The sequence below is a fragment of the Pelmatolapia mariae genome, linkage group LG10_11 (genome assembly GCF_036321145.2).
Source record: "Pelmatolapia mariae isolate MD_Pm_ZW linkage group LG10_11, Pm_UMD_F_2, whole genome shotgun sequence".
Taxonomy (NCBI): domain Eukaryota; kingdom Metazoa; phylum Chordata; class Actinopteri; order Cichliformes; family Cichlidae; genus Pelmatolapia; species Pelmatolapia mariae.
In genome coordinates, this window is record NC_086236.1 from 24403074 (window position 1) to 24422819 (window position 19746).

The 19746-nt window shown below is 40.3% G+C and overlaps 2 protein-coding genes across 4 annotated transcripts; both read left to right on the top strand.

The window, feature by feature from the left end:
- Positions 1-1865: 1865 nt before the first annotated feature.
- Positions 1866-6969, top strand: zfpl1 (zinc finger protein-like 1). Of its 2 annotated transcripts, none has more exons than XM_063486018.1 (8): positions 1866-2024; positions 3488-3605; positions 3696-3807; positions 3967-4160; positions 4328-4406; positions 4529-4714; positions 5501-5624; positions 5715-6969. In XM_063486018.1, the coding sequence occupies exons 2-8, from the start codon at positions 3504-3506 to the stop codon at positions 5899-5901; spliced, it is 984 nt and encodes a 327-aa protein (XP_063342088.1). In that variant the 5' UTR covers positions 1866-2024; positions 3488-3503; the 3' UTR covers positions 5902-6969. The 2 variants fall into 2 exon arrangements, with proteins under 2 accessions (XP_063342088.1, XP_063342087.1); XM_063486017.1 differs by having other exon boundaries at positions 3491-3605.
- A 3292-nt stretch (positions 6970-10261) lies between these two features.
- si:dkey-273o13.3 (filaggrin) lies at positions 10262-18313 on the top strand. 2 transcript variants are annotated; one of them, XM_063485819.1, is made up of 8 exons: positions 10262-10372; positions 11432-11667; positions 11978-14486; positions 14884-14912; positions 15045-15206; positions 15295-15361; positions 15465-15569; positions 16578-18313. In XM_063485819.1, exons 1-8 carry the CDS (start codon positions 10277-10279, stop codon positions 17418-17420), a joined length of 4047 nt encoding a protein of 1348 aa, XP_063341889.1. In that variant the 5' UTR covers positions 10262-10276; the 3' UTR covers positions 17421-18313. The 2 variants fall into 2 exon arrangements, with proteins under 2 accessions (XP_063341889.1, XP_063341890.1); XM_063485820.1 differs by having other exon boundaries at positions 10301-10372; positions 11479-11667.
- Positions 18314-19746: the final 1433 nt, after the last annotated feature.

Consider the following 19746-nt stretch of genomic DNA (forward strand, 5'->3'; position numbering starts at 1 on the left):
CCCAGCCTCGCCCAACTAAACGCTCTTTCGCTGTTTCAGACCGAGCTGCATCAGCTCCAGGGGTGATTTGTCCTCCAGTGCCTCTGTCATTTGTCTTTAGATTTCCCTTCCATCTGATAGCTCCAATCTTTTCAAATGCCCTTTCCACATGCCCTCATACCCCCTGTCAGTGATTTATACTCTCCCTGGTTGTCAGCAAGGGCACTACAAGTCCATACTCATTTGCACAAAGTCATTAAATCTCATTTTCATATTTTTATTTTGAAGAAATTAAGCAGCTTGCCACTCGCGGTGATGCAGTCCCACATGTATCCAAAGTTGTTTAATCATGCTGCTTCAGAAAACCACCTAGACACACAAGTGTGTGGATGAGAGTGAACTGCTCCACTTTTTTAATCTCCTTGTTGATGCAGTTTCACTAAAATTAATTAGAAGAACTTAAGTTGAATTGAGAATTTAAAGAAAAAAGACATTTCAATTTTATGAGGAATAGTGGCTTGAGCCTTATACAGCACATGCCAGTCTCTTTCCTTGACATTTTTTACATTGTGTTTGTTTTTGGGGGGGTTTATTTTTGACTTTTCATTTTCTCATTTTACTCTCAACGCTTCCCTCTGCAGGCAATTCACATGTGCAGTGAACTGTGAAGGAAACAATTTGTATTCTCATTCTCAAATACATCCATGCCCATTTACACACGCAAGCATACATGCATTCTGTAAAGACAAAAAGTCATTATTATGCATGAGCAGGCAGCATCATGCCCGCAGAGATGTCATTACCATGCATTTAAAAGCTGCTTGTCAGGGCAGGATTGAGATCTGTCATGGTGGCCAATGTGGAAGTGGCTATACTTTTTAAAGCAGAAGCTCTGATTTTTCTTTTTCTTTTATTGTTATTTTTTGTTCGCAGCTGATGTCCATCTGAAATTATCAAGTATTCTACGCACGTTTGTTATTGCTGTATTTCTTTACTCCCATTTGCATTCATGATATATTACTGAACCAAACTGAAACTCAAACTGCTGGGATCTACATGAGTAAATGATCACAGACATTCATTGATCAGCTATTCAAAAAATGCATGCACAAACATAGGTCGATAATCTATATTGTGCAGCCTGGTTTGATGATGAAAGGGTAATGTCTTTATCTGGAGTTATAGCTGATTTCTAATTGACAGAAAATGCAGGAAATCTATCTATCTATCTATCTATCTATCTATCTATCTATCTATCTATCTATCTATCTATCTATCTATCTATCTATCGATGGAATTATATAATTAGTTGAATTGTGCAGTCAGTATTATGAAAATAGAAAAAAAGGGAAGACCAATTTAGCTCATCAGTCAGACACAAGCCCCTGGAGAGCAGACTAGGAGAAAAGGGGAAAGAGAAACAAAAGGGAGGTGTGTGTGTGTGTGTGTGTGTGTGTGTGGGTGGGTGGGTTGGTGGGTGGTTGGGTGGGGGGTATAATGGTGTTAGTGTTTCATGAAAAACATGAAAGTTTATGCTTTTAATTTACATCTCACATGCCATACTCCAAGTATTCTGTATAATTCATGTGTAATTTTTGAAGAAGGAAAAAAACATGTTGGCTAGTGCCCGTCAAACATTTGGCCCAGGGTCTGTAACTTATGCCTCTTTGGCATAAGTTGGTTGTGATTAGAAACAGATTTACAAAACAAAGCCTGGCTCATGCTAAGGTTTATACTTATCACTTTTATACATTTAATTGCCGATATGACAACATTCAGCTTTTTAGAAATCATTCTAACGGGGTAGTCCTGTGCGCTTCGACGCAGCAGATGGCAGCATACGCCAATCGGTTTGTTTACAAAAATACACGAAGAAGAAAGAGAAGCGGAAGAGACGTGGCACATAAACAGAAGGAGGAAGGAACCAGTTTTACTGATGACAACCTCTGGAGCCGCCTTCCATGTGAATTCAGCAAGGAAGCTTAAATGACAGGCGTACCACATCACCTAAAGCGAAAGCGACTCGATTAATGTCTGTCTGATAGGTAACGTCAGTAATTATTGTCTATATTTGAACTTCGTCAACTCCAACAGCTAGCTAGTTTAGCTCGCTAACGCTGCTTTACCCGATAACTTCCAGTTGAGCTAGCAGCTAGCCGCTGTTAGCTCAGTTAAATGTGGGAATTACGCTGTGGCCGGGTGTTACAGCTGTCAAGACGTGTTAGTTGATATTTAAAAAGACGTAGATGCTGAGCAGCTAGGTTTTCGAATTACTTATGGGAAGTTCCCACGTCCAAACACTGCGTGCAACTATTACAGATAAAGAAATAAAAAGTACTGACAGTAAATACAATGAGTAGCATCTATTGCCGTGTTTGAGTGGTATATTGCTCATATCTAAATTATGGCACGTTGGCAGAAGGTGGCGATGATTTGAAACCCCAGCCTTTAAACTGCGTTATAATATCCAAAGAGTGTTAGGTTTGTTTGGGACACTTCATTTGCTGACTGTGACATGACAACAGGGTGACATCAGCGAAGTAGTTATGAAGACCACCCATACTTCAGCCTTTGTACTTAATATCACCTAGCTAGGGCAAAACACTCAGGAAACGTCACTTATATTTAACAGAATTCTAAATTCAGAAAAGCTGAAGTCAAGTTGACTTCAGCCCCTGCAATACTAACATCATTTGTAACTCTGTATGGAACTATGTAGGAAGTACTGTAACATATCAAGATAGGATCTGTTCTTTGGAGAAATATGTAAAGAATGTGTGTTAGGCGAAAGCAGAAAATGAAATACCTGTTATATATATGCACACCGTTATAAAAACATAAATTTTGTCTGTTTTCAAAGCCGCATACTGGCTTCATTGTGTGGTGGTTTACATTTGCCTGACCAGCAAAAGATCCACAGTTCGATCCCAGGAGGAAACAAAGATTCCTTGGGGAATATATTTGGTTCAAACCAAATATATGCGTTTCTCTTTGTGAATAAGAAAGCAGACAAAGCTAGCTCTTTATATCATCACATACCATTTTTATATTGATATATACTGACATATCAAGTTTCCAAGCCATAAAATTAAATTTGTATTAAAGCCATTAAATATTTTTCATGCCAGATGTTGAATAGGTTTATTTTCTTGAGCAAAACATAACTTAAGTTAAAACCCGACTCATTACTTTTTTTTATTCAGGAGGATTTCTACACTCAATGTCAGGAATTTTGTCAAACATTTCCTGTCAGGAAAACATCAACAAATAAAGTTATGTCATTTTTTTGTCTCTAAGCTGTATTTAAAGTGCAGCTGGCTTCAGGATAACTAGATTAAATGTGAGCCTTTAAAAGTCTCATGTTTTACAGGCATGCTTCATGTTTGTAGCTTCTGCTCATAGTAAAATGGAGTGTAGCCTTGAAGTTACAAAATAATGACAACTGTGATCCTCAGTCTGAGCTCATGCTTTTTTAGGAGTCCAACACAAACTACTTGTTTGTCCTCAGCAGATCGCAGGTGGCCATGGGTCTCTGCAAGTGTCCAAAGAGAAAAGTGACCAATTTATTCTGCTTCGAACACCGTGTAAACGTGTGCGAGCATTGCCTTGTCTCCAACCACAATAAGGTTAGTGGGTGAATGCATGGTGTCGCGCATATTTGTACAAACTTGTAGTATCACAGTAACCTTTTGTGTTTTTAACATTTTCTCCTTCAGTGTATTGTGCAATCATATTTGCAATGGCTTCAGGACAGTGATTACAACCCCAACTGTACTCTGTGTAATAATCCACTCACTGCACAGGACACTGTCAGACTGATCTGCTACGGTGAGATTCAAGTTTCTTTTCCTGTACAAGTCAGCAGTTCATTGTAAGCAGAACAGCAAAGATTAATGGACTATTTAAATTTTTTTTTGTGCTCATAGCTTAAATAAATACGATTCTGATCCTATCTCTGCAAAGTGAAACTTTATTTTTCCCTCACAGATGTGTTTCACTGGGCATGTCTTAATAACCTGGCATCTCGACTGCCCCTCCATACGGCCCCAGCAGGATACCAGTGTCCCACCTGCCAGGGTCCAGTTTTCCCCCCTACCAACATGGCCAGCCCAGTTGCTGATGTGCTGAAAGAACAGCTGTCATCTGTTAACTGGGCTAGAGCTGGTTTGGGGCTGCCACTGGTAAGTCATTGTTGTGTAATCTCCCTGTTGCCGTTGTATCCTGAAAAACTAATCAAGTAAAAAAAGCATACACAGCCATTCTTAGCATTTTCTGGTTGTATTTAAATATCAAGTTTACACGTGTGATGCTCTGAGATAATGAAGCGAGTGATGTTTGACTATCTCAGATTGAGGAGCCTGTCCAGGTCCTTGATGAGACTGCATCTAATGATGTCACAGATTATGCAGACTGGTCAACATTTGATTGTAAGCCTTACTCCGTTTCCTTCTCCGTTCTATTTGAAGTTTTTTCATTTGTAATAAAAGTAGCAAACATCAGATCAGATCATCGGTCTCTCTTTTTTTCTTTTTTTTGTGTGTTTCTACAGCACAAGAACAAAGCAACATGTACCCCAGCCATTCTTACACCAGCAGCGCACCATCTAATTACATCTCACCTCCACAACAGGGAGACATTGGAGGTCCTCATAAGAATGGGGATCCAAACATGCAGGAGCACTCTATGATCAACTTTACTACTGGCACCGCCGGCGATACTATCACAATACACACAGGTACAGTGCTCAGAAAGCCCTTCCAATCTGCTCCCACTCTCTGCTGAGACCGATTTCTTGAATCCTTCCACCCTTTTTGCCAAACAAAGCTAAACTTTTCATAAGCATTCTCATAAACGCCAAAATGCATTCAGGGTGTAAAACATAAGTCCTTTTACCACCATCTGACTTTTATACCCAACCTCTTCAACCCCAAGTTTCCCCAAGTGCTCCCCTAAAATGTCTTTGTGCAGACAATGATTAAGATTCTAGTGGTGACAGTCCACGATGTTGTGGAGCAGTGCGTCAACCTTGATGCCCAAATTGGGCCAAGAAATTGAAATTTACAGAATTGGGGCAAGATGCCTGTCCGTTATTTCTCCCCCATTCATCTCTGTGCTACGTCCTCAGGGACAGCCATGATAGCAGCTGGAGGACGTGTCATAAATTTCTGCTGTCAAAACTCTATCCATCCATTTTCTTCCAGCTGTCCAATTCAGGGTCGCATGGGGGGAGCTGAAGCCTGTGTCGGTTGTCAGGGTGAAATGAGCGGGTACACCTTGAACAGGTCACTAGTCCATGGCAGCGCTAAAGTAGAGAGACAGCCAACTATTCACACTCGCATATCCACCTACAGCCAGTTTAGAATCACCAGTGTACCTGGAGAGAACCTGCACACTCCATATAAAAAGATCTTAGCTGGCTAATGGGTTTGAGCCCAGAGCCTTCTTGAACTCTGTAGCTCAAAATATAATATAAAAACAGTTTTCCTTTCTTGCTGAGACATAATCCTTTTCTTTCCTCCAGCGTCATCACCGAGAAAGGTATATGACACACGGGACGGTGGTCACAGCTCTGTGACACAGATCGACTTTGATGACGACAAGTATCGGCGGCGACCAGCGTTAAGTTGGTTTGCTCAAATACTCAAGTTAGTATTATATGACAGCATTTTGGGACAGAGACTTCTTTATTTACTGTGACAGAAAATAATATGGGAATGTTCTTGTGATCTTTCCAGGAACCGCACTGGTGGAAAGCGGAGCTCTCTTTCCTGGAAACAGCGCGTCTTCATGCTTCTGCTGGTCGGAGTTCTGGGATTCTTTACGTTGATAATCATCATGGCTAAACTTGGACGCGCGTCGGCTGGCTCAGACCCAAATTTAGATCCTCTTCTTAACCCCAACATCCGTGTGGGGAAAAACTAATGACATGCAATGACCCCTTCTTTTTCTCATGCGTTACACAACGTATGCCTGTGTAGAAAAAGAGCTGAAACTGGACTACTATTATAGGGTTAGCTCACCAGAGGGTGCTGTTTACCCACTGGGAAGAGGCTGTACTTTATAGTGGAGGCAATCCCTGATTTCTCTCTGTTACACAGGGCCATGGACCTGGGGACGTGACCAAGGCTTGGTGTGTTTTGGCAAAGGATTTGGTAACTGTTGCTTTGATAAAGAGGGGCAGTATTTGTATAATATTTGTCACTGATCTTTATAATTTGATTTTCTCTTTTTTTTTTTTTTTTCTTTTTCCTCAAGTTTACTAGAAACTAAACACTGTTGATGTTGAAAGAACATCTTAAGCTGGCAGAAATGCCAGAATGTAACAAAAAAAGCCACCTTTACGCAGATTTAAACAGATTCCAGTTACAGGTTTGTTTTTGAGGGTTGTGAATCTCTCATTGAGAAAATGTTGCCCTTATAACTGGAGTTGTACCCCACACATAATACACAACTATTTATAAGTGTCTGCATTACTCCTGAAAACTGAATGCTTTGCTTTTAGATTTTCCATACATACTGTGTGTACATTTTTCCTGATATTTTTGACTGGCCATTAAATAGAAATGCTCCAGAAAGGCAGTATTTTTTTAATTTTATGGTGATGTATTCTTCTGCTGTGCGCAACAGAAATCATGCGGGAGCTTTGTTTGAAATGCCATTTGTATAGCTTCAGCGGGGATATGTTATATTGCACTTTATAGTGTCGTATATCAAACATATTTATTATCTTATTGCCCAGTTTTAATGAAGCTCCTGCTGACTGCTGGCGATGCAGACCAGTGATTTTAAGAGTAAATAAGATCCCACATAAATGACAACATTTCTGGATGATTTCTCCAGCCTTCAAAGAGCAGGAAGAAAGGAAAAAACAACTGCTGTCACTCCTGCAGACAGCAGCCTGCAGGAGTGCGTCTTCTCTTCTACAGTATCTCACTGTGACAAAACACTACATATAGAGTACATCTGTTCTAATAAATGGTGACTTTGAAAGGTTTTGGAGTTTGTATCTTATTTCAGTAGGTTTTCACGTTTTTCAATCAGGATATATTTTAAAATCATACTTTTTTTTTTTTTTTTTTAATTTTTCAACAGGGAGTATGCATGGGCTTTAAAATTATATGTTTTGAAGGAGCTGCATGCTCGGACTTGATACATTAGGAAAAAAAATACAAGCAGGCCTACATGGTGTAGACAAAGCCTGATGAATAATCAACGCGGTGCTAAACCATGTGACTGCAAGCAACTCTAACTCAACTCCCCCTGCTGGTCTAACTTTGCTCTTAAAGATCAGAGTCTGCCCTCTGAACAGACTCCCAGTTCCCCTGTTTTAAAATTTATTATTATTAATTAAATACTTTATGCAGGGTTTTCCTGAATAGTTATGTACATATGACAGTAGTCAGTGCTCAAAAGCATAATAGTTACAATTTGGGGCTTAAAGATCCAGAATCATATTAAACCTTTTAGTCTCATCTCGTCACACACTCACTGGCCACTTTGTTAGGAACACATTGCTAATACTACGTTCCTCTGGTTTTGTGATATTTGGCCCATATTTACTTCATAGATCAGTAACAATGCAGCCATTAGGACATGGGTACACTGTGGTCATAAAGGACACTGACATGTCAGCAACAATACTCATGCAGGCTGTGACCTTTAAACAATCCATCACCCTGAACTGTTGATACAAGGCAGGATGGATCCATTCTTTCATTTTTCAAAATTCTCACCCTACCATGTAAATGTTGCAGAAGACATTAGAATAGGCAATGTTTTTCCACTCTTCTATTATCCAGTTTTTGTGAACTTGTGCAAATTGTAGCTTCAGTTTCTTCTGCTTAGCGGAAAGAAGTGTCACCTGATGTGGTCTTCTGTAGCCCGTCTGCTACAAGGTTCAATGTGCTCTCCATTCAGAGATGCTGTTCTGCATACTTTGTAATGCATGGTTATCTGCGTTACTGTTGCCTTCCTATCAACTTAAAGCAGTCTGGGCAACATTGTCTTTTCTCCCAGAGAGATGCCACTCACTGGATATTCTCCCTTTTTTCCAGAACATCCTTTGTAAACCCCGGAGATGGCTGGGTGGGGAAATGCCAGTGTGGAAATGAATAGCAATAAAATATTCATGTGAAAATGGCAATAGGAGCTTCAGTGCAGGAGCTTCAATTAACAGACCACAACTGGCCATTTATTAGAAACGTACAAACATGCAAAGAAATTATATGACTGCAAAAGTCATTGAATTCCTTGTATGGCAACAACTCCCGTGACTGGAGGCAACCACCAGCTGCAGTCCTAGAAGCAAACAAGGAATTAAAAATCTACACTAAATACAGCCGCTAGAATTACTAAACAAGTCAGTGCTGTGAATGGCGTCTAAAACAATCCTTAAATAAAAGGCAGCCAGTGCTCTGCTCATTTTCTGCCTACAATTAAAAGTAACGTATGAATTAATAAATACAAAATACACCAATACAGAAACAGTAAATCTTTACAATTATTAAAACTACTCATAAAATATCTGTCATTTCATTTTATCTGACAAAAGTATTAGTCAGATCTGGAAGTCAGTCAGGCAGGAAGCAGGCCCTACAGCTGGCAGCAATCACCTGTGTGACTCACTTGTGATTGGCTCTTCCCTTGCTTGGTGTTCCCAAGCTACACTCAGACCAGCACACCTGGCACCAGGAACTGTACCACATTTAAAATCTCTGTATTACTTCTGTTAGTTTATTATTAAAATGCCAGAGGCCCAAACAGTTGGTCTGAGATTCAGTAAGTGACCTTAAGGCATGCTTTGGATTGTTCATGTGATGTACCAAGTGAACCTGCATCACATGATAGGGCAACATACCCATTCAACAGTCATATTTTCCCTGCATAAAAAGTTTACTTAAAAGCTATAATAATTAAATGTATTTGAAAAAGGACAATCACAGTCTTTTAGCGTGGAGAGTACAGCATTCATTTCTGCCTGCAATGACTTATTGCGTGATGTAACTTTGCCACATCCTGCTTTATTGTGTCCTGTGTAGATATTAGTGTTATAAATATCCACCAATGCGCATGAGCATTATCTGACTCTCCCAGCTTTCCATTGTGCATGCTATTGATTGTCTGTGGTTCTGAGCCACGGTTACATTGATGAGGGGAGACCTGCCAGCAGTTATCAACATGCACATGTTGCAAAAATTACAAAGCGGATCACAGCTCTGTGGTATACACCAGAATATTTTGATTGTATTCTCCGACATGTTACTCGATACATGAAAATTTTCTGTGGTGGTTTAACATAACCGCTTGACTGCTTTGTGAAGTCTAATGGTTTTTGTCACTCTATCGGAGTTCAATGTATTTCTCAGTAACTCTGAGTTATTAGATTGTCCATTGCACTGACATAATAGGGGCATCCTGATCAATACGTTCACACTTTCTTGTTAACACGCTGCACACTTTTCCTGCACCTCGCTGCACTCCTGATGCCAATCGTAGGCGGTAAAAATGTCTTTGTAATGAACTCTCACATCTGGAGTGAGTTTTATAGGGTAGCTTGGCCTTTTTAACAGAAGAATTTTCATTTTCCCATCTCTAACACATTAAGAGACAAAAAAGAGCATTCTGTGAAATGTATGATACAAGAAGATAACATCTGATACCCACCCACCACCATGCCTTGCAGTCATACAGACTGGCTTCAAAAACAGAGTTTACCTCACATTTTGTTCCCTTTGCTGTTCCTATTTTTGATGAGCCCAGCTGTACGTGCCCCTGTGCACACTGAGCAATGAATGCTGGAAGCCATTGTGTTTTTTTGGCTGGCATAGCATCTCACATCAGTGACATTAAGGCTTCATTCTATCGCTGTGTCTTCAGGCCATTTCCAAAATAAAGATAGATTCTTGTGATTTTTGAGACTTCTTTGGTGATATATTGAGACAGGAAGACAAAGTTCAAATAATGCAGCGCTGCTTCGATGTCTTGCAGCTTCAGCAGAACAAAACCAGTACAAAAATCCAGAAATATTAAAAAAAAAATGAAAGTGAATGAAAACTGCAGTGAAAATTAATGTTTCAGGCTTTTTTTAATGTACACTGCAGAAATGTGAACATGTGGCTTGTATTGATTTTGGAGTTATACTGTACATGCACAGACCAATACATTCCTCATTCAGCTGGTTATTTTTAAATTCAAAAGGTGTCGTACAGAGTATTCAATAGAGTTTAATAGAGTTCAAAGTAGCTGCTCGCGGCAGCTCTCCTTTCTGTCATTGGACGGTGCAGGAGTATAAATTGAAATGGGAGTGTGTGTGCTTCACATGTGCCTCCCAGTTCAATTAGAAGGCGCATCACACAAGGGAAGCTTCTGTGAACATCAGGGCCTGTGGAAGACTGTGAGTACAGCTCTTGTCTCTATGGCAGCTTAGTTAGTCACAAAAAAGCAGCTGAAACAGTTTTTCATCCTCTCGAAACCTGTTGTTTTTCATTACATGTGAGAAATGAGACTGATGTTAATGCTGTAATTTTACGTTTAAATTAAGTTTAAGTAAGTTTAAGTTATTTGTTTTCATTATGGATCTAGATTGTAGTAATCTAGAATAGATCTATGAATTTGTAATCACTGAATGTATATTATAACAGGCATTCTCAGATTTTATAGATGCAAATTTGAAGTATTGCTGTGTTCCTGTTATTATGCACACTTTGAATATGACAGAAAAATAAGCAAGACTCTGAAAGCACAAACCTCCACTAAGGCAGCTCACTCTCTTGGGGTCAACTTCAAAGACAGGCAGATGTGAAATGTAAACGTGAGGTCGGAGGTCAAATGTGACGTGACATTTGGATACAAACTATAATGTAAGAATCCCCATCATATACCAGTTTCATTTCCTTTATTCTGCCAACGCAAACAAAGGCAACAGAATTTTAAGCATAGTTTAAGAGAAAGTTTTATCAAAGTTTTAACTTATTTGGCCTTGAAGAAGTCAGAGGTCCAAAGTAATGTGATATTTAGAATCCTCATGTATCATTCACTACATACCAATACCTTATCAGTACAAACAATGACAATAAGATATATAGTTTTAAATAGATCTATATATGATTATTATCACATTGAAGCAAAGGTTAGAGGTTAAATGTGACATAATATTTTAAATCTTTCTATGGTACAATAAACACCACAATTTTGTTGTGGTGTTTATTTTTGTTTCTAAGTTATAAGGTTTTTTGTCAATTCTTGACTAATAAATCATTACATTGACCTTGAAGAATTGGTGGATGTAAGCCAAATTTTAATGGACTGCTGACATATCCTACCCTACACCCCTACAATGTTTTATCACAATTCATTCAAAAACCTTTCACATTTACATTAGCAGAGGCAACAATGTGATCAAAGCAGAGGGATTTATATTGCGAAGTTGTAAATAAAGCAAATGTTTTCCCAGGAACTGAGTTTGTGCACGTGTCTGAGGACTCTTGATTGCATTGCCAGACCTGTACATCCTCATCAGAACACCAGGGAGATCATAAGTCACAAGGCAGAAATGTGTGATCATCAAGAAAAAGAGCACAAGCACAGAAGACCACCTGGCTCAAAAGCTCCACATGTGAAGCACCACCATCAAAATCAAGGCCATCAGCGTCACGATAATAAACAAAGGTTGGATGACGATAGTCATGAGTAAGTCCATCCTTTTTCTAACTGTATGTTACCAATAATTATTTAAGCATTTCATATAGATTTTTGGGGTTTTTACAAAATAAGGATGAATCATGTGAGGTCTTTTCCATTATAAGTGATGAGAAGTAACCTTTTCACCAATCATGCCATATGCTATCAGAATAGAATTTTTGTTTCTTCTTAAAATTGTCCTTCAAAGTCTGGGGAAGTGAATCTCGGGGGTTGGTTGGTAGTTAGGCTAACCACGTATCAGAATTCATTTACTGTAGACAGTGTGCCCTTTAACACCCATGTTTTCTTTTTGAAACAGCACTCATTCAACAGCAGAGGAGAGCATTTTGAGTGATCATCATACCAACCGTCAACATCAGTCCGAATCTCACCATTACCACCACAAGCAAAACCATCGTCATGTTTCTCTTTCACAAACTTCCTCAAGTTCCTCAAGCCATTCTTCTTCATCCTCTTCATCTTCATCGACATCCTCATCTTCCTCTTTGTCCTCCTCCTCTTCTTCTTCCTCCTCCCCTTCCTCTTCCTCTTCTACAACATCTTCCTCTTCTTCTAGTCTGTCTTCTGAGAACAGCAGCAGCAGTGACACTTCAGATAGCAATCCTTTCAGGAAGCCACAGCATTCACAATCCTGGACCGATATCTCTGGAAAACACAAGTACTTTGATGAAGGAGATGACATGGCTCCTTTGATAAACAAACCAGCTAATCTAAATGAGCTGCCCAACAAACAGAAACAAGAGAAAAGCAAGTCCTCTCGTTGTGGCCCCAAAAAAGGAACATTAAAAAGCCCTAAGAAAATTACAAGAAGCTTTGAAAATGATGGAAGTTTCCGCAAAGCCAAATCAATGGAGGCTCTCACCACACCCAAAGACAAAGGACATGGAAATGAGGATGAAAATGAATCGGAGAAGAGGAAAAATGAAGCCAGGAAAAATTTAATGAAAGAAAAAATGAAGTTCTCTGCTTTTCTTAATGAGATTACTCGGCAGGTGCTCAGCCCAATGAGGCTAACCACTCTTGGCGTGACAGATGCGCAACGACCCAGCAGTCCAGGGCAGGCCTCTCTTAGATCCAGGAAGGCGGACAGCAGGACTGACAAACCTAGACAGCAAAGAAGCCGGCCCACCAGTGCGGACTCAATTAGCTCCAGCAAATATTCACACTCTTCGCAGTTGTCTCAGTCTAAATCTTTCCACGGTGAAAGTCGCTATTTTGAAGAGTCACCCCATCACATGCATCATAGGCCAAAAAGCTGCACAGAATTCAGCTGTTTTAGAAGACGTCACTCATGGTCTCAATCTCCTGAGCGTCACTCCCATTCTTTTAAGCGCTACCGTAACCACCACAAAGGAGACCATGAGACTTCTAGTCCCCATCACCATCATCATTACCATGGAAATAGCCCAAGTCATCATCATCATCACAGAAAGGACCACAGTCCTGTTTATCCCCATGGAGATTCACATAGCCATACTTACCACAACAAAGATTACCACACTGCATCACATCACCATTACCATGGGCAACATCGACATAGAGAACCCTATAGCCCATCCCATCATCATAGTAGTGCACACCATCACCACCAAGGCAAGCACTACGGTCATGTTCATCACCATCACCATCATCATGTAGACCACAATAGCCAAGGCCATCACCAAGGAGACCATGATAGTCCAGACCATCACCATCATCACAAAGACCACCATAGTCCAGACCATCACCATCATCACAGAGACCACCATAGTCCAGACTATCACCATCATCACAGAGACCACCATAGTCCAGACCATCACCATCATCACAGAGACCACCATAGTCCAGACCATCGCCATCATCACCAAGAAGACCATAGCCAAGGTCAACACCATCACCATGGAGACAACCATAGTCTAGACCATCAGCATCATCACAAAGACCACCGTAGTCCAGACCATCACCATCATCACAGAGACCACCATAGTCCAGACCATCGCCATCATCACCAAGAAGACCATAGCCAAGGTCACCACCATCACCATGGAGACCACCACAGTCCAGACCATCACCGTCATGGTGGAGACCATCACAATCCAGACCATCACCATCATCACGGAGATCACCATAGCCAAGGCCATCACCATCACCATGGGGGCCACCACAGCCCAAACCATCACCATCACCATGGGGACCACAATAGCCCAGAACACCACCACCATCATCATAGGGATCACCACAGTCCAGTGCATCAGCATCACGGAGACCACCACAATCTGGGGCATCCCCATCATCATCATGGAGACCACCACAGTCAAGATCATCATCACCATCATCATAGAGACCACCACCTTTCAGACCATCATCGTCATCATGGAGACCATCACAGTCCAGACCATCACTATCTACACCGTGACCATCATAGTTTGAACATTCACCATCAACATGACCACCACAGTCTAGATCATCATCATGATGATGTTGATAGTTCAGGCCATCATCACCAGGAAGATCAACATAGGGAATCTCATCACAATCAGCATCATGGAGACCAACACAATCCAGGCCATTGTGTACAACATGGAGACCACTACAGATCAGGTCATCACCACCATGAATCACATCCCAACCAGCACCACTCAAGAAACAATGATCTTGACCATGATGACCACCACACTCATTTGAAGGGGCATTCTGCTGGCAGTCCACCGGCACACAGGAAGACAGAGCCTCTTTCCATTAAACCAGAGTCTTCCGGGACAACAACAAGCAACCCCAGCAGCCACGAAGAGGAACGAACAAGTTTCATTGGTCCATCATTACATCAAGTATGGCATTATTATACTCACTGAAAATGTTTTCTATTATGGTGTTCATACATACAAGTAACTACCAGGATCACATGGCTGCCTGTGTTTTATGTGTTTTATTAACTGGTTATGTAATGATGTTCATCTAATTTCCATTCATATTGATTTGGGCAACAGCTTGCACGCCATGGCAGACAATAGATCTGCAAATGACGTTCACGTGTTAAAGAACAATAGATTAGTTACAGAACAATAGATTAGCTACTAAATACAAACTAATAGCAATCAATTTGACATGCTAGACTAATATTCTGTGTTCATCTTTCATTTCATTTCATTTTTCACTTTAGATAATAGAGTACCTGTTGAATGCTGTTTTTCTCATTAAATTTATGTATTTATTTCTTTAATACAGGAGAAGAAACAGGAGCTGGGTAGAATCATGTAAGTATAATGTTATTCGTTTGGGTATTTGGATGTGAATAACATGGAAAATATAGAACTGTTCATTTAAAAAGAAAAAGAACTATGCATCTAAGCTGGAGAACACTTGCTTTTTGTCTGTCTGTATTATAGGATAATACAGGAACAAAATGAAGGTCTGCACCACAGTTTGCTGAAGACAGCTGTGAGGATGGAGTGTTTGGGAGAGGAATTCATGAGTAGCCAAAAGCTGTTGGAGGCAGAACTTCAGAGGACACGCACAGAGCTCAGCAACCTCACGGAGAGGTTTAAGAGGTGAAGAATGCCATTTCCAGAGACTAACTGCAAATAGTGATAACAGTTCTAATGATTGCTGAGTAACTCTGTCTTTGCCTTATTTCAGACTACATGATAACTGCTCCTCCACACAGCAGACTAATAATGTTCTGGAGCAAAAGCTTCACTCAGTGGTGAGAAAGCAAGCATGGCTGTACATCTGATGTAAGACATCCATTACTATAAACATATATGTGAGCTATTACGTCTTGTTCCCCCATTTTCCTTCTGTTTCAGACTCAAAATATGGAAGAAGAACGACAAAGGTTGAACCGTCGTATTTCAGAGCTGACACAGCAGCTTGGTAATGTGAAATTTGCCAACTCTGGCGAAGTGTTCAGTGTAAGCTCTTTGACATTCTTTCATTTCTAGGTCTGGAAAATATTAGTAACATTTAATTCTGGTATTCCTTGCAAATATCAAAGTAGCGGCTGCTCAGGTTGAAGAAAAAAATCTGATTGTTTAGATCAGTGATTCCCTAAGTGTGGGAAGTATCTCTAGGTGCTGCAGGTGAGCTGCAGTAATAACAGAAATTCATTTTGAAATTACTCTCTAGTCACATACAGTTAGATATTTATATAAATGTATTTAATTATATAAAAAATAACTTTAAACTGGTAACAGGAGGGGGTTAGTTTGTGATATTAATCATTACTCTCACCTAAATGTACCATTCTTGTATTGAAGTTTGTGTCCCAGAGACAAGTGGGTCACACAATGGTCTAAACACTTATGTCTGAGTAGCATTAGCAATTTATAACCAACAGCCTGTGTAGTTTATGTTTTTTAAATACAGTTTTCAAGGAAATGCATCACTCTTTGATTAGAGTGAGATTTATGATTCGGTCTTTAAGCAGGCCCGCAGCACTCTTGATATCAGGAATGGCTTATTTAAAAGTTTATGGAAAAATACCTAAATTCCCACTGGATTCAATACCGCAATAATAATTTGATGTTCTAGTTGTAAATTTGTTAAATAGATGACAAACCACATGATTTATGGTGTTCCTAGCTTGTGATTGACAAGTTGCAAATGTATCTGGAGTGTCCTTAGTTTCTCAGTCGGATCCATTCATCCCTTGTGATTTCTGATGTCTGTCAAGATGATATTGACCAAAATGTCAAATTTGAGGTTTCAGAGTCCACATGACATGCAGGCTATATTAGTCTTTTCATACAGTATGAAGAATAAATATGTTTTTCCTATGTCTTAAATAGTTTAGAGGACAGTGTAGCACTTGGCATTAGTATAATTTTTTTCATACAAAACCTTTGTTTTCCTTTCAATCATATTTCGTATTTATTATTTCCAGATTCCATTGAACTGATCAGTTTCTCTTCTCATTTCAGGTGACTTCTGCAATACACAAAAACAACCATCATTTTCAGTCAGATGATACCATTAATCAGGTGGTTCTCCCAATCGCTCCCCCTCCAGTTCAGTTTATGGACAACGATAATTTTGGAAAGGTTAAAGCTGCTGGGCAGGAGCAACCTCTAGGGTCAGTCCCAGAGGAGGAGGAATCTGACTGGTCTGAAATGGGAGAAGAGACCCCACGGCTTATACTGACAGGATCAAACAGGGGTCAGACCTGGAGACACCGGGAAGCAGACCTGGACAGAGACAGCGAGTCAGGAAGTGAGGAAATTGCCAGACGACACTCTCCACGCCCACTGCAAATACCTCATCTTCAGTTCACCTCCCACAGTGACAATTTACCTGCACCACAAACTAGTTCTCGCCCTTCTGGCATGAAGAATCTTTCTGATGGCATTACAGGTGAGGGAAGTTATAGGTCCTCTAGTCCAAATCACGGATCTGCCATTCTTATCCGGTCAGCAAGCCTGGAGGAAATTCCTCTGGCATGCCATCACATGCAAAAAGAGCTGAGAGGCACAGAGGCCATGATGGACCTCCGCCATCGAGGGAATGAAGCTACTGAGGATTTAGATAATGAGATCATTCATCATTGGAACACAAGCAACCACAGGGTTATTGGGAGGCCAATAGATAGCAGTATGTCAGAGGCAGATAGCAGCTTGGCCAGCCTGCAGTCAGCCGAGCGGATGCTAAACCACTTCATATGTGATTCATACACTACAGAGGGAAGAGAGCAGGACAGGGCTGAAGTACATGGCTGGATAGGAGGGATTCCAGATGAGGTGCTGAAAGGAGAGCGAACAAAGCTGTGACAGTAACATGACTGTACTAAAATCCTAATTTAATGTAGCTATAGTAGAAAGTTTAATGAATAAGCTCATTTTAGTGGTTTATGGGTTCAGCCACATTAATTTGATGTTTGATGTAATTTAATTTTTGAATTTGAAAAGTAGATTTTATGGATTTACTTTGATAAACTGATGCTGTCACTTTCCTACTGTCCAACTGGTGTATCCAATAAAAGCGATGAGTTTCTAGCTTTAAATTATTATAGCTGGCATTTGCTGAAAGTGATTGTTGGTCGATGAATACTATATATATAAATGTGCACCTTGGAAAATCCTGTACAGCTTAGATAAACTGATTAATTCATCGTAAAATGTAAATGTGTATTTTTGTTGCATAGATACAAATAGAATGGTCAGCCAAAACCACTGACAGGTGAGCCTCCAAGGCGCCACCACAGAGCCCACATGATCCAAAGGTTCCACTGCTGAAACAACAAAACAGCCACAGTTCATACTCTGACAGGTCAAATGTGGTTTTGTGGCTAAAGGACGACATACACAATGTTAGGCAGGTGGCTGATCAGTGCAGTTCCTTTTCTTTTTTCATCATTGCAGAATTTTAAAAAGTCATCATATAAGTTATACTTATTTACATAGCTAGCTACTGTTAGACACTCTTGAATGCTATAAACAACATCAAGCACAATTTAAAACAGTTAAAAAGATCATATTGAACCTGATTTCCTTTTAGTTTATAGTAAAATGTAATTATGATAGGCTTGCCTTACATGCTACTGATAATATATATATACTTATAAATACGGTATTGCTATAGCTTTTAAAATGTGAAAATTATCTTAAGTTTGCTGTTTTCCTTCTATTACAATATCCTGCCAAAATAAAAGCTTGCAAATGAACAGATTTTACAGTTGTGTCTCTGTCCATGTCACATCTAACTGAAATAGACAAAACAAAACAGTGAGACACAGTTTCAGCTGTGAATAGAATAGAATAGAATAGAATTCTACTTTATTGTCATTGCACATGTCACAAGTACAAGGCAATGAAATGCAGTTTGCATCCATCCAGAAAGTGCTTTAGCAATAATATAGATATATTACAGAATATAGATCTATTATAGGCATGTTACAATGTACACGGTATGAAGGTATGTTATGAATATACTATAACTATAAGTATGTACAGGCTATGAACAGGTTATACATATGGTTAAAAATATGAAAACTATACAGATTGTAGATATACAATTGCGAGTATTAATAAACAGTTGTACACAGTTCTGAACAGTTGTAAAACTCTAATTATTATATGTACAGTATGATTGTCTATACAGCATTTACAGTAGTGCAGTTGAGATCAGTGAGATATATGGATAAATTATACAGTAGTTATATAAAGTGCCAGTGGTTGTAAGTTCAATGGTTCAGTGTTATTATTGTGTGTATGAGGGTACAGTTGGCCATTTATTTGTTTTGTCCATTGTCTGTGTGTTCAGTTATGGGTGGTTGTGTGTGTGTGTGTGTGTATGTTCAGTCCATGAGTTTGATGTGGGTGAGATGTCAGGAGGCAGAGTTCAGGAGTCTGACAGCTGTAGGGAAGAAGCTGTTCCGGTACCTTGTGGCGCCTCTCAGAGGGCAGGAGGGTGAAGAGTCCGTGTGCTGGGTGACTGGGGTCTTTGATGATTTTCCCAGCCTTTTTCAGACACCGCTTCCTGTAGATGTCTTGTATGGCAGGAAGTGGTGCTCCGGTGCTGGGCGGTTTCCACGACCCTCTGCAACGCCTTCCGGTCTGAGGCAGAGCAGCTCCCATACAGACTGTTATACAGTTGGTCAGGATGCTCTCGATGGTGCAGCAGTAGAAGTTCAACAGGTTGTCTGAGGACAGGTGATTCTTCCTCAGAGTCCTCAGAAAGAAGAGGCGCTGGTGAGCCCTCTTGACCAGCTTGGAGCAGTTGGTCGTCCAGGTGAGATCCTCTGAGATGTGGACTCCCAGGAACTTGAAGCTGTTCACAAGCTCCACAGCTGTCCGTTTAATGTAGATGGGTGGATGTGGGTCAGCATTCCTCCTGTGGTCCACGATGAGCTCCTTGGTGTTCTCAGTGTTGAGCAGCACGTTGTTGGTGTCGCACCACTCAGCCAGATGATCCACCTCCTCCCTGCCTGCGGCCTCATTGTTGTCTTTGATGAAGCCAATCACCGTGGTGTCATCTGCAAACTTAATGATTGTGTTGGAACCATCGGCAGGTCTGCAGTCATGGGTGAAGAGGGAGCAGAGGAAAGGACTCATCACACAGCCTTGTGGTACACCGGTGTTCATTGTGATGATAGAC

Excerpts from the sequence above, each read along its gene's own strand:
- si:dkey-273o13.3 (XM_063485819.1), top strand. The coding sequence starts at position 10,277 with ATGGGAGTGTGTGTGCTTCACATGTGCCTCCCAGTTCAATTAGAAGGC. Across the intron at positions 10,373-11,431 it reads ATCAGGGCCTGTGGAAGACT|GAACTGAGTTTGTGCACGTG; the intron begins GTGAGTACAGCT and ends ATGTTTTCCCAG. Across the intron at positions 11,668-11,977 it reads TTGGATGACGATAGTCATGA|CACTCATTCAACAGCAGAGG; the intron begins GTAAGTCCATCC and ends TTTTTGAAACAG.
- zfpl1 (XM_063486018.1), top strand. The coding sequence starts at position 3,504 with ATGGGTCTCTGCAAGTGTCCAAAGAGAAAAGTGACCAATTTATTCTGC. Across the intron at positions 3,606-3,695 it reads TTGTCTCCAACCACAATAAG|TGTATTGTGCAATCATATTT; the intron begins GTTAGTGGGTGA and ends TTTCTCCTTCAG. Across the intron at positions 4,161-4,327 it reads CTGGTTTGGGGCTGCCACTG|ATTGAGGAGCCTGTCCAGGT; the intron begins GTAAGTCATTGT and ends TGACTATCTCAG.